The sequence below is a fragment of the Venturia canescens genome, chromosome 1 (assembly GCF_019457755.1).
Source record: "Venturia canescens isolate UGA chromosome 1, ASM1945775v1, whole genome shotgun sequence".
NCBI lineage: Eukaryota > Metazoa > Arthropoda > Insecta > Hymenoptera > Ichneumonidae > Venturia > Venturia canescens.
The window spans coordinates 14,438,955-14,456,873 of record NC_057421.1 but is presented as its reverse complement, the minus strand read 5'-3'; the positions used below and the strand labels follow the sequence as shown (position 1 = coordinate 14,456,873).

Below are 17,919 nucleotides of genomic sequence, written 5' to 3'. Positions count from 1 at the left end.
CAGATTTAAACTGAAAAAATTATATTGTAAGAGCAGTTTTGAGCAACACATTTTAAATAATATTTTAGGTTTGAAAACGATGTTTCACTAGTTTTATTTTTGTATTGATTTACATAAAATCTTTTTTTATAAACGAATTGTACTGATTGAAATTGCGGTTATCGAGTTTTTCAAGTACACGCTATAAGTTCGAGTATGCCAAGCATTTTTCGCGAAACGGTTCCTTCATTTTCTAAAAGTAGCGCACACTTTCGTAAAATATGATCACTTACTGATTCAAGATAAATATAAGAAAAAAAATGTTTCCATTTATTATACCAGAGCTATTCAAACTGAGGACCATTTACTATTATCATCACTATCGATATCGAAGGATTTTGTATAAGTTGTTGTCGTAGAAAATTTTGAATCCTAAACCAAATAATTACCCTGCGCTTTATCTCATTGATCACGTATACAAAAGCGGTGTATCCTTTCAAAGTTCAAATCTGAAAAGCAGAAATACACCCTTTCGAGCGTTGTTTTAGTAGAAAAAAAAAACACTAAATAAACGACAATTTTGAAAAAAAGAATAGAAGGGAAATGATCAATTTGAAACAGACATTCTAATGCGTATATACGAACATATATCGATGCTAACACGAGGAGAACGTGGCAGTTTTAGCGTCTGAGCAAATGACCCATAAATGTACAACTCTTAGGCATCACAAGCATAATCGCTTCAAGCTCACACTTGGTCTTGTTGAATCGCTAATAATGGGAACGTGGTGATGAAAAAACTTGTTTCGTTAATGAACTTTCATGACACTGCTTCAAAGAAATACTTCATTACCAAAGTATCTCAAAGAGTAGAAGGAAATCGAAAGAAAATCATTCGTCAAATTAGATTTTACGTAGGGCACGCTTAATATGGAATCGAAGCTGTTAATTACAAAAATTTTGGGTTAACGATTATATTCGCGTATTTACAAAAAAAGGATTTTCAGTGCGAAGAAAAAATGATCGTTCGCCGGAAAAATGAAAGTTCGTGAGTAGTTCAATTAAGAGGCTACCAAACTTCCTCTTTTCCGTTCAAAATTTATACAACAAATTTGCAAGAGGTAAAACCAATTCGACATCGAAGTGGGAACGACTCGTTATCGTTCCACATGCTTATAATCTATCAAGAGTCAATGGGAAAACGTGAAAAGAATAAAGCACATCAAATTCGTTTTGGAGTTAATCTTGAGCAAAATGTAGATGTATTTCATATATCGAAGTATGTAAAATTCCCGATGCTTTCTGTCTCTCCTAAGTTGATTTTGTTTTCGTAAAATGCACGATCGCGCGAATGTTGTGTGAAACGTGAACAGTTTTATCACCCTGATAATACTTTTCCATTTTTAAGGGTATTATTCGAATGAAGCGAGCATAGGTAAGGATATATAAAATGCTCTCGCACTGTCATTATTCGTGTGTATACAAACGCTTGTTTTTTCTTTTTCATGACACAGTTCCGTGATTCTGGAGTACAGAACCAACCATCTAAAGCAGTGAATATAATTGTTTTATTTAATCTTGTCATTCATGCTTAGCTTGTAACGAGTTTGGCTTCGTGTGATTGTACACGAGTCTCGTCGAAATATGCTGGTAACATCTTATGACGAACTGTATATTTTGTTTATCGCTTTATTCCCGTTTTTACGTTATATACTTTGTTAAAAAGTAATATGGTCACAGTCGACGAGCTACAAATGCTGAAAGTAATAATGGTCCTTAATATATACATCCTATTCCCGTACAGACGCAAGCATACTTTTAACGTTTTACTTATCCTTACATATTCGTATGCATTCGTGTCCATGTATATGTATACACACGCATAAACACTGTACATAGTATTTGTCGTTAGTTTCGAACGTTCCTTTAACATCGTGCGGATATTTCGACAAAAATCTTATTAATGTCTCCTCTTTACAAACACTACGTGAATGCTCAGTCTTTGATTTTGTTGTCGTTTGTATTGTATTTTTTTTTTTCATACTTTTCTTTTCCTACTTTAGCATTTTGGGCTTGCCTCCATTTCATCTTTCTTAACTGTAACTTCGTTACAGGGCGACAATGTTCGTACGATCGCAGATTGGCCAGAAGCTGGGAATGGCTCCTCGATAACGGGTAAACGTTTTTCACGATCCGAACCAACCGCAGAATTGTGGAAGAACACGTTTCTCAGAGCTGCTACGTTCACTCTTTCCCGCGGAACATCCTCCCCATGATTCGGCGACTCAACGTTCAAATCACCGTTCGAATTCCTGCAAAGAGTGAACATTTTTTATTTTTCATAATAAATAAACAAATGAAAAATAAGACGTGGTAATATTTTCCATTTTTGAATATATACAAATGGCATATTACGAAAATACAAACCTCGATGATTTTTGAGCCTCTGTATCCTGATCGTTTTCCTTAGTATTTCGTTTTCGCCTCGATGGGCCTCGATTACTCGTAGAACAATTTCCCGGGCTAGATTCCTGATCGGCCTCTATGAAACTCACGTGATCGTCGAAACGAACACGTTCAGAACCACCATCTTCACCGCATACAGTCCAACTGCTAGAATCGCTGTGCTGACGATCAAGTGTTGGCCTACGACGTGCTCTTTTTGCAAGACCTGGAGCAATCTCCTCGAGCGAGGATAACGACGCTGCCTGACCAGCAGTCTCCATCTGGTACGACGGATTTGAACTGGCTGATGGTTCATTGTCCGCGCTTCTACCACCGGTACTCGAATTCCCGTCCAGCTGAAAAAAAATAATAGCAAGATCGAATCGAATGTGAAACAAGTACATTCATTGAATTTCCAAAAAATGAAGAATTGTTATGAAAACAATGATATTGAAAAGTTTAACAAGTAGCATGGGACTCAAAATATTCCAATTACCTATGGAAAGTAATTTTGATCTTTACTCTAGTAATCGAGAATTTTTCATTCTGTAAAAAAGATTCGAATATCCATTTTTCACTTTTGACACGGTATTGGATATTTCCACGAGATAAAAAATTACATTCGGTACTGTTTGGATGGAATATTCGTTGGGATGTGACAAATCTTGTTTTTTTTTTTTTTTTTTTTTTTTTTTTTAAATAATATTGCGTTTTAAAGTCAAGTTTTATCATGATCACCTTGAAATTGAGAACCGAGCCGGCCAGTGCACGTGTTGATGCTGCGCCATCGTCAAGGGCTATCGAAGCATTTACCGATTTTTCAGAAAGGCTCGTTGCCGCTGATGCTGTTTCGCTACATAAACTGAATCTCTGTGTTGAAGTAACATCTGCTTGTACCTCTAGCCTTTGGCCACCGGGAAGTACGCTCGATGCTATACTACCCGCCAAACTTGTACCGGCGAGTGCAACGTTGCTAGCGCTTTCCCGGTCATTTTCGCGACCCAATTTTTCCAATTGACTGCCACTACCGAGTGAAAGGGATGCTTCACCGATCGACGGATTACCACCTCGATGACTGGTAACGTCTATGGACGCAGTATCTGAAAAAAATCAGTAAAAAACTCAGTAATCAGTCGAAATTCGTAAAATCGGATTATAAGGGTTATAATGCAAATTTTTTTGAGCAGTGACAGCTCAGCACAGCTTTTTTATAATCGGTCAAACGGTATTGAAAAATAAACTTTGAAAATTAGCAGCTATCTTTCTTGCCTAATTCCATAATTGCATCGTGGTTAAGAGCAATTTTTTTGTTCCTAGTTCGTTCAGTGGAACCTTTCTACATAGTCGGTTTTCAATCAGATTTTAAATTATGCAATAATCAGTGTTTTTCTGTTTTAGTACATTGGCATAATCATCAAAGTTGAAAATTATTCGCAATGCCTACTGAAAATACAATTTTTCAAAACCTCGTTGACTCGAAATTCGTTTAAGCAATTCATTAACGTAATATACCTCCAACGTTGCGTCCACCGAGGGCGCCCATGAGTTCATTTTCGTCATCGAACTCGAATCTAACTCCGGAACCGTTGGTTGATACACCGCAGCCACCGCTGCGGCATAAAGATACCGGCACAACACCGTAAACGTAGAACAGTAAAATTGGCACGCCAACACCGACTGCCAAGCCGGCTAATAGAGGTGAAACTAACACCTGAGAAAAAAATCAAATAACAGGAAACCATAAAAAAACCATTCAGGAAAAGAGTAGTATGAAATACAAACAGGAAATAAAAACTTTGATGGAGGACATCGCTAAATTGAAATTAGTGTCAGTGGTTTGGATCGAAAATACATTTCAGGGTTTTCGAATTTCTAAAAATTTATCCAATTTTCTAAAAATTCTTCTATTTCAATGTTTAATGTTTCAAAAAAATCTCTTTTGTATTCGAACAAACGAAGCTTCAGCATTGTGGAAGTTTTTTATTTCTCTCCATGTTTGAATAAAAAAATGCAGTGTAATAATAATAATAATAATAATAATAATAATAATAATAATAATAGAAATGAAATTGAAAAAGATGTATATCTATAAAATTGTGGAAAAGGGATTGGGAGGGAGCATCACGAGCGATAAGAAGGGAGGCCAGAAGGATATTGATTGAGGGAGGCGTGCGCGTTACGGTCTTGTCGTCCCACCCAAAACGTTGTTATAGCTCGGTTGGTGAGTGAGCAACGAAGCCTTCGTCTGTCGACCGTCGACGTTGGGAGTTGTCGGGCTACGGTCGTGTCTGGACGACTTCCTCGAGGAGCCAAGTAGCAAAAAAGATACACGCGCAAAGAAAAGAGGAAAAAGCGGCGAATTTTGTTTGTTCAACGACCAAAAAATTGGGTGGTTGACGAAAGAGAGTGGATCATCGAGTATCGAAAATTTCACATTTATTTCCGTTTGTTTATTTGACAAATAAAAAGCGTCAATTCGATGAAGAGGTTCCCTGGATGTGGGTGACCTCGTGTTCGCCCCGGCGTGACTCCAAATGGCAGTACAACGAACCGTGGATTGCCGGATGGGCGATGGTCACCGAACGGAATAGGGAGGAACCGAGCGGAGCGCATCGAGAAAGCGAGAGAAAAATTGAGATTTCAACGTTTATTGGTGCTACTACATTCGCACAAAGTACGTTGGGGCGCAACAGTGATCCACTTGTTTCTCGAGTCTCTCGCTCGAACAGTTGGATTATATTCATTTCCAACAATGGGGGAAACAGGCGTTCATTCTGACGCTTGAGTATACGCTGATCAAGAGAGCAAGAATAAAGAAAAGAAAAAAAAAATAACAACAACAAAAAGGGAAATAAAAAGTAGCCTCACTCTGTCTAGCTTCGGTGATTATTTTCATTTTTTTTTCTCTCCTTCGCTTTTTTAGTGATCGAAATTGATTTTCAATAGAGAAAAAGAAAAAGATAATTATGTCGGACAGCGAAGATACCGATGCTTCGTGCGCCGAGTGGCCAGTTACGAAGGAGTGGTTGGAAAGCCTTTTGACGGTACATCACGGTGAAGGCTCCAGTATTTTTATCGAGGACTTCGAAGTCAGTCCTGGCTGTACTGCCGGTGAAAGCGTTCTTAGCGATATTCTCGCTGTAACCGTTGACTATACGACGAAACCGGACGAAACTAAACGCGAATTGAACGTCATTGTTAAACTTCTACCACAGGATGCTTTCAGCCGATTCTTCGTCACCGAGGCACAATTTGATCTACGCGAAATCAAATTTTACACACAGGTAAGACACTGCAAATATTCGAATCCTTCACATCGGAATTTCACGTCTTTAATTCGTATTGAAAGAAAAAATTGTATTTCCTGTTAGAAAGTGATTCTTTTTTTTTCAATATCCATGACTTTTTCATCATTATTAATTCATTTGGCCATTGAAATGAAACAATAGTGATGCGAGTCATTTTTTTTTTACGGTCATCATCAATTTTATTCCGTTTTCTGATTCTCGAAACGAAAGATTTCTCGAAACTTCAACGTCAACGTTCGCGGGTTGTCAAGGTTAAATATTCTTAATTATCGATAATTGTTCGATGACGCATGAGAATTTCTTGTACCGTTTTCACATCGGCACGTGTTGTGTTGAAAAAAAAATTTCTCATTCACAACTTTTCGATAAAAAATGTTATTTAATGATGACCGCGAACTCTATTAAAAATGAATCGTATAACAATCAATGTCAAGGATAATATCCTAAAGAAGTTTGTATAAAATTCTACAGGTTGTTCCGGATTTGGAGGCATTCCAGAAGCGTCAGTCAGCATCGCCGGAAAATAGTATTGAGTTGCCGATTCCGGGATGTGTGCATGCTCATTACAAGCCGGCAGGTGGAACGGAGGAGAGTCCAGAGCCGCCGGAATCGTTCCTCGTGTTGGAAAATCTTCGCACCCGTGGTTTCGAGGGAGCGGAATTTTCGCGGGGTTTGACGCTCCGCCAGGCGGAGGCTGCGTTGAGCGCTGTGGCATGTCTTCACGCGTTATCATTAGCATTGAAAGTAAAGGAAGGACGCGCACTCTCGGAGCGATATTCCTTTTTGTTTCAAACGGCACGTGCCACGGATTCGTATCAGCAATTGGTGGAGCGTGGTTTGCCACAATTGGCCCGTTTTTTGGAAAGACGACCGGGTCTGGAGGCCGTTTTGGAAGCTCTGTTGGCCTTACGTCCACGAACCAAAGAGATAATAGCTTCGCTTCTCGCGCCGGAAGGTCCATTGGCTCTCATAACCCACACGGATTTTTGGTGCAACAATTTACTGTTTAAGAGCAGCGACGACGGTGGCTGCAAATGTGCGATACTCGATTGGCAAATGGTAACGTACAGTCGTCCGACGAACGACATTGCTCTTCTGCTCGTCAGTTCGGTGCCCACTGAATTGCGTAGACGTCATACGGAATCCTTGCTCGACAAATACTGGCAAGTATTGACGACCACTTGTCAGAATCTTGATCTCGATATACCCCGGGATCTCGGCTATACGAGAAGCGATCTTGCGGCTGATTACCGTCGCTCACAGTTGCTCGCACTTCTATTATGCATTGGCTCGGTGGACGTTGCTCTCGGTGATCCACTCACGGAACAGCGACTCATCGATGTGCTCGAAGACCTTCACAACGACGGAGTACTTGTCGCCGAGACTGCTGATCTATCAAACTCTGATCCGTAGAGAGAGACAGAGAGAGAGAGAGAGAGAGAAAAAGGAAAACGTGCTGAACAAAAAACCAAAAGTAAGAGTAAAATAAATCTTTCCTCTGAACAAAAAATCCTTAAATAAATTGTGATTTTCTCCGATATCGACGTGCCACCCAAAATCATTGAGGTTTCATCCTTCATTGTCGAATAAATAAGGAATAACGTGAGCCGGAGATTCGAAAACTTCTCCAAACGCTCCGAGTGCGCGCACTTTTTCGAAAAAAAAAAATAAAACAAAAAAAATTCAAACGAGACAGTGAACAAAATTCATCGTAGTCGAGTGAACGATAGTAAGCCAAAAATTTTTTGTTTTTTATCAAATCAAGATTATGCATCACGAGACTCTGAAGCTCGTGTACCTATAAACGCATATATATATAGATACATACATACACACATATATATATATATATATATATCGTCGTTTCGGGCTTCTCTAGTGGCTTCTTCGGCGTGCTTTCGACGTACCCCGTGCGACGCTCAGCTTTCATAAGGGTAAACGTTTTTTTTATTACTACAAGAAAAATTGAAAAAAAAATGAGGAATAGAATGAGGTTCGCTGAAGGGAGAACTTGTGATTCGAGTTAGCCGGGGTTCAGTGAGCCGATTGGAAAAAAATATGAGTTGCTTCGGAGGGAGAGGAGGTGGAAAAAATGAGCTGACCGTGATGAGATCGGCGTCCTAGCCGCCATTTCGTCCTTGAGTTTAAAAAAAAGTTGCGTTATCGCACTTATTAAAAATAAGTGTATTGACTATTTAATCCCTTCGTAAACTGAATTATTGTTTTTATCAGCGTAATACTTTTTCTTTGTATACAACCTTTCGAATAAAATACTATCTTTAATACAATGGCTTTAAATTCCATCATCATTCCATCATACACCAATATCACCAATTGTATTTCAATCGCGCAGTACTTTATTTGAATTATATTTTCACGACGAATTCGTCGAGCTTATCGATGTACAAATATATAAAATGGACAAAAAAAGTAACTAATTCCTGTACTTTTTAGAAAAATTTTCTCATAATGCACTACTTTGGTAGATCACTTATTAAATTATTTCTTATAGAGACCCAATTATGTTCTCATATTTTCAGCTCCATGTGAATTGTCGATTTGAAATTGTACATGCTCGAACCATTTCGAATTTGATTATGAGAATGAAATAATAATGATTATTTCACGATTTATTTCCCTAGCCATCCAACATCAACTGTGATGTGCAAAATTAATTACTTGCAGCACCATCGATTTGACAGTACTAATGTATAGATAGAAAAGTTCTTGGCGAAGTTAAGGTTTAATAGGGAACATAACAGTCGACTTACCGACGCTGTGACTCCTCCTGCGATGTATGCGTTTCTCTTGAACTTGTTTGTGTAATTTTTGTTCTTTTCGTAAAGTTTTCTACCGACCCAGACTGGGATGCCAATGATCATCGCAGGTACCGCTATACCAGCGACTAAACCAATACCAACCGGTGCGCCAACCAACGTTCCTAACTGCCAGAGAATTTTTTTTTTCCTCGACCACGGTTTTTTACCCCAGAACGTACAACCAGAAGGACTGAAAGAGTATAATCATCGTCAGTTAAAATTTGTACTATTGGAATGCGTCAATGGTTTCATCGGAATTTATCGTAACGGGTGGGGATCAAATGTTGGAATGACTAAAATTTCGAACAGCTAAAATCAAATAGACAGATAGATTCAAATAGAGCTTTGAATGCCGAAAATAAATAAAGCAGAAACTGCAAGGTTCGAAGCACGTTTAAATCGAAAATAGAATGTAACAATCACCCATAGGACGATGACTAAAATATCGATTTTTCGAAAATTCGACCATCACTCTTTCGATTCATAAATTACTACGGTCAACGATACTGTGAAAATTCACAATTTTTAAAATATAATAACGAAAGATCAAATATTACTGAGGTTGAAATATTGAAACACCAAAAAGTCGAACATTCAAAATAAAGAAATGCAGTGGAGCTCCAAATACACGCGTCTCACTTACTCACTTACTCAGACCGGTGATCTCTAATTTTAAATATCGCCATTTTGACTTTCGCCTTTTCGAGCTATCGCTATTCTGCATATCTAAGTTTTATAGGCTCGAAAAATTCACTTTCGATTTTTTGCTCCTCTATTTTCTGGTCTGTCTGTAAAACAATTACTCTCCATTTTAAATTAGAAAATATGAACTTTTGACATTCGGATGGTCTGTTAAAATTACATTCGAAATGAAAACTATTGAAATATATATTTTCGGGTAAATACGAATTCAAAGAAGGAATTTTTGATTAAATACGCAATCTGCTGAATAGTCAATCGGGAATAAGAATTTTGAATTACTTATTTTTCTCGAAACTGATATCACAACTTTTTAAATTTCGAAATATCGACCGTTCTACGATTCAGTTATTCGACATATTGAACCCCACCCATCGTAACTGTTAATTTTTTGATCTTCGGTTTTTTGTTTTCTGTGATAAACCATTCAAGCACTTTCTGAAATTGAGTTGACGCTGACTGCGTAATTGGAGATTCACTTACGTGTGTCTTTTCTACAGTTCAATTTAAAAAAGAAACATGCCGAATTCAAAACATTTCTTTCTTGCAAATGATCATTGATGTTGGAACATGAAAAAATTGAAACAAAAAATATTTTTTTTCTGCCATTCGAATGCTTTTCATGCCATTTGAGGCTTTCAAATAATTGATGTTTTAATATACGTGTGCGAAAATGTCAAATAACGCGACCGCTGTTGGGTTCAGCTAATGAATAATAAGTAAAAAAAAGTTTCTTTACTTCTTCACAGTACAAACTTGATGCTATCAATAATATAATTAACATCGGCGGGGTACGTTTGTAATTATAATTGTTTTTCTTTTGGCAGGGTAGATCCCTGCAATTTTTAAATTGATCGATTATCGTTACTATTCACTTACTCTCCTACTTCATGATACCAAGAAAGAATAACAATTTGCCATTAAAAAACATGCTTTCGAGAACGAAACACGATTTCTTGGAAAACGAAAAGTAGATTCTCTCTAAGAAGTTGAAATACTGAAATATCGATGGATTTGTGGTCCCGATCTACAGACGTCATTCGTGGGTTATTACTTCAGGTATGGAAAAATTCAAATATTCTTGTTTTCACAAAATAAATCGTTTAAATACTTTCTGCAAAAACCAAGTCTTCTCAAATTCTGATATTGCTATTTAATCATTTCAAAGATAATATTTAACGTACAAATTTTTTATGGGACGTGGAATCTTCAACAATTCCTGATTCAATCCTCCAATCATAGGAGCTTCATATACAATTGTCTGATCTTCTTGAATTCTAAACTGCCCAATGAAAACTTTTCAAAAATTTGACACTAATAAACCTACTTTCTAAATCGTACCTCAAGTAGTGAAGATCGCTTATTTCTTTCATACAGAGCCAACAAAATTCTGCACCGCAAACAGCGCAGGTCATGTGATTGCAGCTTCCATCGTCCATCTTGACGATGAGTACTTGACATCTTGGACATGGTTTGATGTCATCTCCTGTACAAGAAACGGAAAAACAATTTTACGAATGAAACATTAGTCTTGACGATTCAGTAACATAAGTTTTTCGTTAAATTATTTCATAATTTAAAAATCTGTCTATCGTGAACGCGTTAAAAATTCAGAAACTCAAGTTCATGATGAATATCGACAAAGATTGCGTGTATGTATCGGTAAAAAAATGTATGTGTGCAAAATAATCTATACGATCCTTATACAGTTTAATTATATTTAGAACCCCGAGGCTTCAAGTGCACTGTCAAAAAATAGACGCAAATAAATGGTGCATGTACTATAAATTATTCTGCGCAAGTGACAAATTATTTATAGAAAATATATTCGATTATCGGTTTTTTTTCCCCTCAAAAAGTAATTGTGCGTTCAAAACACCCAGTAAATATCCAAGATATAAAGTATTATATTTCGTTTTATCGGAATGACTTGACTTACTGTGTTGTGAATCGCTCTGACTGAAGCTTAACGATGAGCTACGATCGTAATGCTGGGAACGCTGAGCTCTTGCGGCATCACAAGTTTGATTTGGATGCCAACGTGCTTTGCAATGATAACAAAAGTATGAGTCACATCCAGGCCTTTCACAACGTAATTTCGGGCAAGATGCGCAACCGCTTGCAATTACAGCGAAACTGCAATCAGGTGCTGGACACCATCTGGCGTCCGGTTCGACAGCTAAGACACGACGTACCATGAAATCTTCATACTTTTCCAATTGCGTCTGATCGTTCAAAATCATTCGTATATCTGTAATAACAAATCGAAGCAGCATTCCTTATCGAATCGTATAAAAATAGTCGCTCAGATAACAAAGCCATTTCAAGATTAGAGACGAAGATATTTCCGCATATTTACGATCAAAAAAACGTTTCGTTTTATATTATTTCACTTTTTAATTGGCTTTTTTTTATCTAAGTTAGTAAAAAAAACCAATATCCATAAAATTATTTCTTTTTTTTGAGTATTTTTTATCGAGAAGATGCGAGACTTAAATATTTTGACGTCAATAGTAGAAAAAAAAATGCAATTCGACGTTCTGAGTCAGAACAACAATGCTGAATGAGAATATAACTTTTCATTTGGTATACTTTTATTTCAATATCTATTTTATTTGTTGAAGTTATGACTAAAACGAGTATTTTTTAAGTATGAACGAATAATCGTTTGTATTCTCGAGTTTTCTTCATCTTGATGACCAATATTTCTACTAACCATTTGGATGAAGTGGTTCCGCGCACTCGGGACACGCTATATTAACCCTGGATTCCGATATTTCGACCTTAAGGTATTGTTGGAAGCAGTCGTAACAGCTACGATGGTGACACGACTGTATAACGGGAAATAATTCGCTAGGCAATTCGGCCAAGCACAACGGACACTCCATTAAACCATTCTCACAGCTCTGTAAATAAATTAAGTCGAAAAGGTCGATTAAACATGATCGTGTCTCCATTGAGTGAAAAATCGTACGAAAAATTAGTTTTTTTATTTTATATCAGTAAAATTAGATTCCATTGGTGGATTACCTTTCCAGCTGTGGAAAGTACGGAACCTTTGCTGGAAGCCCTTTGAAGGTCCGAGTTGTGCGAATGAAAATGACTCGAGCCATTGGTCGTTCTCGCCTCGCCTTTTTCGATATCTGGAATTCTCCCATTTCCTGTGTCTTTTGCTGCAATATACAAAGAACGAAAATCCAGTTTAGTCGTGAAATAATTATCCGTCGAAAATGTTACACGCGGGATGAAAATATTTTTTCTCGTAAAGCTTGGCATCACGATGAATCCATTTTTTTTCATAGCCTGAAAATTTTTCGGGCCATGAAAAAGGCTCATCAGTCCTTTTGAAAAATTTACGGTCAGTATCACCCAAAAGCAAAATCGAAATTTATAAAAAATGTAAAAACGTCTGAGCAACTCTGAACACGGTTTTTTTCATCAAAAATTCGTAATTTTTTTTTTTTTTTTTTTTTAATTATTTTAATAAGAAAAATAGCAGAATAAATTGTGTAAAAGTGAAGGGAGAAACGAGGCTGAAAAATCATTACTCACCTTTGGTGTTTCTTATGCCGGAGCCGGATGCTCTGGCAATTCGTTGCCCTATCAGAGGACTAGAATACAAAATTCTCCTCAGAGAAAATCTTGGCCAAAGTCTTTGACGTCTAGTTTGTACGGTGTTGCAACTTCCCGCCCCGGTTTCCACTTCCTTGAGCATTCTCCTTAGCGAGTGTATATCGTCGTTATAATGGCATAATGGCCACTACAATGACGTTTGATTCTACGATCGTTGCGTAACCTGAATAAAATCATACGTTTCAGTCGAAGAGGAAAAAAAAAAACGAAATCATCATCCTTCTTATTAAAAACAGATATCGGAATTACGTAAGCAGCTTTTGAACGATTCAAATGACCGGCGTAGTGCCGATCAATTAGATATTTTCCGGACATTTCCTGCATAAATAATCCTTTCAAATTTGTTTCTCATTGATATCAACACGAATATACGAATCACCCACATTCCTGCCAATCAAATCACCTCTCCCTCCCCACCCCTTTCAATCAATACTTCGAAAATTGAATTTATTTCGTAGAGGTTTTCCCATAAGCAACAGTCAATTCGCTATACGAGTATGCACCCTTAAAACGTATTTTATGGAATTACATTAATCTTAGTGTTTACATCGTTTTACAAGCTTTTTAAGGATTCTCAATACGTGACAGTTTTATTTGAAGCTTGTTACATTATTTTTACAATTTATTCTAAAATCTGCAATTTAAAAAACTGTTATAATAACTTTTATTTAATGAATGAATTTTTTGAAAAAAAATCTTAAAAATCTATAATTCAGAAAACCATATTTTGTTAATTCAATGAAGTGTCAACTTTTTAAAATTATTTTAATGTTTTCCTGGTGAGATTGAATCGAACATTTTCTTTTCAGTATATTTATATTATCTTTGATCTTATATTCACTTTTTTCATTTCGTTTCGTTTCATGCGGGGGGAGGCTTGATATTTCCAAGAAAATATAAGCTACACCGTATAGTGAAGTATACTGAAAAATGGAATGATTTTTTGATGAAAGATTAGAATCTTTTTTTGGAGCATATTTTAATATGCTCAAGTGCTAAAAAGAGGGATGTTCGTTGCTCAAAATTTTGAAGTGCAAGTTCCGGAACTATTTTTCATGAAATGTGTTCATTGCGATAAAATTTAATGATTTCTACTAATGCTATTTATTTTTTATTAATTTTGATAATTCTAATTTTTCTATTTTCTATTTATTTTCTATTGATACTATTTATTTATTGCATGGTGGTTATTGTATCTCAAACTCATATGCTCAATGGAAAGCTGTGAAATATTTTGTCGATAAACTGTTTAATGGATTATGTTCGAATGCTTGGTGTGCAAAAAAGGAAAGTCAACATATAGCCACTTATCACTCAATTTCGTACTTTAATTTTATTATAATTCAATTTTCATTCAATTTTACTATAATTTTGTTAGTGTATGTACTTTAAAATGAAGCTGAAGTTTGCAACGTTGGAGCGAAATGATGTAAAAAACCCTCCAATAATTCGAATAATTCTCAAATTTCGTTACTTGCCAAATTTGAAATTCGGAGTTCTTCAACCTGCACCGATACTTCGTGAAATAGAAAACTGGTGAATAACAAATATTTTTTTTTTTCCTTTATTTCGTTGGACTCCAATGTTGCAAACTTCAGCGTTGTTGCTTTAAAAATGTTCCCATGTTTTCTTGATGTTCATGCCACTTTTTCAGATCAAGTAGGGATAAATTTTTCAATCGATCTTTATAATCTTGTGAAAATACTGTAAGATGTTAAGCTGAAGGGTCTGATATCCAAAGAAATTATTTCTGATGACGAATTTACGAGTTGTGTATCCCATAATTGTACAATTCGAATACACATATCACAAGATTAAACCGATGAACAAACTAATGCACAAAGACGACGCTAAAGTTTGCAACATTGGAGTTCAACAAAATGATCTAAAAAAATCCTCCAATAATTCCAGTAATTCTTTAATTTTGTTCCCTGCCAAATTTGCAATTCATAGTTTTTCAAGCTGCACTGATACTTTGTGAAATAAAAAAATTGGTGAATACAAATGTTTTTTCATTCATTTTGTTCGACCCCAATGTTGCAAACTTCAGCGTTATTGCACAAAAACATATTTTCTATTGGGTTTCAACTCTATGAACACAAATACCATGATTCTTTCATTGCTTTTGACTATACCGATAAATGTACGGATTCCTCATTTGCAAATATCAGGACGTGCTTCAGTCGAAAACAGTCAAGCTCACTTGTTACTTGCTTTGTTTTCCAAGCTCTTTTCATTTGACATTCTCAGATTCACAGTTTATAAATGAATCAGCTGGGGAGAGAAAAAATATAGAAAATATAATTGAAAAGTGGACAAAAATAATACATAAAATTGCCAGCTCCAGATTGTACGCTGCGACTCGAGTCCACTTCAACTTCTAGAAACTTTTTGCTATGAATAGCATGGTGAAAATAACTGAGATTTTTTCTTTTTTTTCACTCAAGATAATGAATAAAAAAACGAATAATCGGGAATTCTGAACAATGGAAGAGAAAGGTAAAAAGTCGATTCGAAAACCAAATCTTATTTATTCGTCAAATGATTGCCTTCTAACATTTGCCAATGAGTAAAAAATACAAGTGGACTATATCTCGATGATTATGTTTCTGAACGAGATTAAATAAATCGAGAACGTGCTAAACGACAAGCTGATTAGTGTCGATCTGTCAAAATAATTAATTTGTCACGAACCTTTCGTCCAATTGAAGAACAGATATAAGAGTGAATAATTTGTATACATGTACCGTGTGTTTCGATATTTTAAGTAAAACAGTAGAACACCTGATCATCGGCGACTGATATAAAATTTTATTTTTATTATAAAAATAATATGCCAGGAGAACAGGGATCTTGCTGTAAAATGGGAATAAGAGAACTCGAGACACGAGAGCGAAAGCACTACAAGGCTTGGGGACGGGGAAAGTGAAAATGGAAGATTTTTCAGGTAACCGGCGCCGCCTGTCGGCAGGTGGTAGAAGTTTCAAAAGACAAAACAGAGTGGGAGACCGCGCGCGAAAGCAGACACCAAACGAGATCCGATGCCACGGCGATTGTAATGTGCAAGGGAATATTTTTTTGTACGGTGATACGACGATTTAAATAACAAATTTCGAGCGATGATAAAAATTCCAATCTTGTTTATGAAACAAAAAAATTGCAACGACTCGTTCGTGAACTTGAATTATATCGAATAAGTGACTAACTCTGTATTCTCGTGGAATATTTATGCAGATATAGGATGAATAGTTATTTCTGTATATCAAGTTACAAACAAATTTAATCACGAGTCGAGCAACTTTGGGCACATCTAGTTTACAAATTATTGAATTTATAGTGATCAATCGAATGTCAATGGGTGTTTATGATTCTTGTAGTATAGCTTGAACATATAAACCGAGACTCTACCGAGTCTCTTGATTATTATGCGAGCAATAAATCATGTACTACTGAAATGTGCGAGTAAAACTCATTAAAATACGTCAAAGTTTTTTGCTCAATCTTTCCACCACTATTCGTAATATTAAAATTTTAATTGTGAATTTTCTACAGCAAATTAATGCGAGCACGTGCTGCCTCATTGTTACTTTTCATAAAAAATTCAGCAAAAAAACTCAATAAAGCGAACTACCGAGATCAATATAGAAACCCTGACCACGAAAATATTACTAGAAACGTTGGATCTTTAAGAGTTTTAATCGAACAATCAACGTAATTTTGCACACTAAGATAAAAAAAAGTCTACAGCTGAGATAAATAGAAGAATGTTCTTCGAAAACGACAGAACTCGGTCGAGAGAAGTTTGGAGATGGTTCGCCCACTCGTGGAAAGTGTGCTAGAGCACAAACATTCGACTCCGAGACATTTCGAAAATCAGCTGATTAGAGTTGAACGTAAACGCATCTTTGTACTTTAGCGAACAGTCGGGAGTAATTACCATGCAAATAATAAATTGGCTTGAAGAAAGGTTAAGGAATGAAATAAGAGTATCCCAAATTGGGCTCTTCTCAAGGTAACGGCTTGTGAATACACGAACATCAAGTGTTTTTCAATCGCCCAAGCTTATCAAGTCGTCATTGGACGACGGGGGAGGAGGGGGGGGGGGGGTGTAATTCTGGATAAACGTGAATCATCTTCTTATCGGACACAAAGAGAATTAGGATTTCAAGCCGATAATTCCGCGAATTGGTGCAACGTAATAAATAATTACAGCAATCTTAGTATGTACGAGTCTGTACATATTTATATATGTCCATATACAGGGGTAAATATAAATCTGACATATACACGAACATATGATATATAAAGGGTTGCGTGTATACCGAGAAATTCACGTATACGCGCGCCATCTCCGACTTTCGTGACTCATTCTAGGTGAATTTAATAAATACGATTTCCACGCACAAATTTTACACTAGAATAGTACGTAATAGCCGAATTACGAGTTGACTATTCAAGTACGTTGAATTCAGGTTTACCGAACTTTATCTAACAAGCCATTGTATATTCATGGTCGCACTTTCGTTCACGCTAATCGTCGAAATTATGGAAGTACCACACAAGTGAAGATAGAAGCATGTTCGTAGTGGATGATTACTGTCTTACCTGACAATTGTCGAAATGATATTTCTGTCCTTACAGGAATTATTTACACTTGTTGCTTTTTTCCTTTGCTAAGGGCACTATATGTGAACCTTCAAAAGACGTTAGAACAGAGAAAATGTTTCGTTGAGATTTGTACGTCGATTTACGAAAAAAATCCGCGTTATTTTATTTCTCGCACTTTCACATTTCTCAGTCTCGAATCTTCAGGCACTCCAGAATTAATACACGGACACACGTACAAATGCAAACCGCGCAACGAATTAATCCCGCAACGTGTCGTCACGCGAACCGCACGTCCACGAATGAACTAGCATAGGATGAGGATGGAATAAAGGTAAAAAAAAATATATACATACAGCAATGGAGAAGATAAATCGAGCCGTTGAGTTTGTGACTGTCGTGGCAGCACCTGCTTCGTTTAGCAAGCTCCA

At 36.5% G+C, this 17,919-nt stretch overlaps 2 protein-coding genes across 3 annotated transcripts; one reads left to right on the top strand and one right to left on the bottom strand.

Moving 5' to 3' along the window:
* Positions 1-62: 62 nt before the first annotated feature.
* Positions 63-17,799, bottom strand: LOC122419102 (E3 ubiquitin-protein ligase RNF19A-like). Of its 2 annotated transcripts, none has more exons than XM_043433387.1 (11): positions 17,489-17,799; positions 12,803-13,046; positions 12,281-12,423; positions 11,967-12,156; positions 11,190-11,501; positions 10,592-10,736; positions 8,504-8,741; positions 3,937-4,135; positions 3,163-3,524; positions 2,407-2,780; positions 63-2,291 (listed from the first exon to the last, which is right to left on the bottom strand). In XM_043433387.1, exons 2-11 carry the CDS (start codon positions 12,963-12,965, stop codon positions 2,039-2,041), a joined length of 2,379 nt encoding a protein of 792 aa, XP_043289322.1. In that variant the 5' UTR covers positions 12,966-13,046; positions 17,489-17,799; the 3' UTR covers positions 63-2,038. The 2 variants fall into 2 exon arrangements, with proteins under 2 accessions (XP_043289322.1, XP_043289323.1); XM_043433388.1 differs by lacking the exon at positions 17,489-17,799 and adding an exon at positions 15,631-15,790.
* On the top strand, positions 4,464-8,015 carry LOC122419103 (uncharacterized). The gene is made up of 2 exons (XM_043433389.1): positions 4,464-5,708; positions 6,204-8,015. Exons 1-2 carry the CDS (start codon positions 5,391-5,393, stop codon positions 7,143-7,145), a joined length of 1,260 nt encoding a protein of 419 aa, XP_043289324.1. The 5' UTR covers positions 4,464-5,390; the 3' UTR covers positions 7,146-8,015.
* Positions 17,800-17,919: the final 120 nt, after the last annotated feature.

Excerpts from the sequence above, each read along its gene's own strand:
- LOC122419103 (XM_043433389.1), top strand. The coding sequence starts at position 5,391 with ATGTCGGACAGCGAAGATACCGATGCTTCGTGCGCCGAGTGGCCAGTT. Across the intron at positions 5,709-6,203 it reads AAATCAAATTTTACACACAG|GTTGTTCCGGATTTGGAGGC; the intron begins GTAAGACACTGC and ends AAAATTCTACAG.
- LOC122419102 (XM_043433387.1), bottom strand. The coding sequence starts at position 12,965 with ATGCTCAAGGAAGTGGAAACCGGGGCGGGAAGTTGCAACACCGTACAA. Across the intron at positions 12,424-12,802 it reads CGGCATAAGAAACACCAAAG|CAAAAGACACAGGAAATGGG; the intron begins GTGAGTAATGAT and ends TGTATATTGCAG. Across the intron at positions 8,742-10,591 it reads AGCGATCTTCACTACTTGAG|TCCTTCTGGTTGTACGTTCT; the intron begins GTACGATTTAGA and ends ATACTCTTTCAG.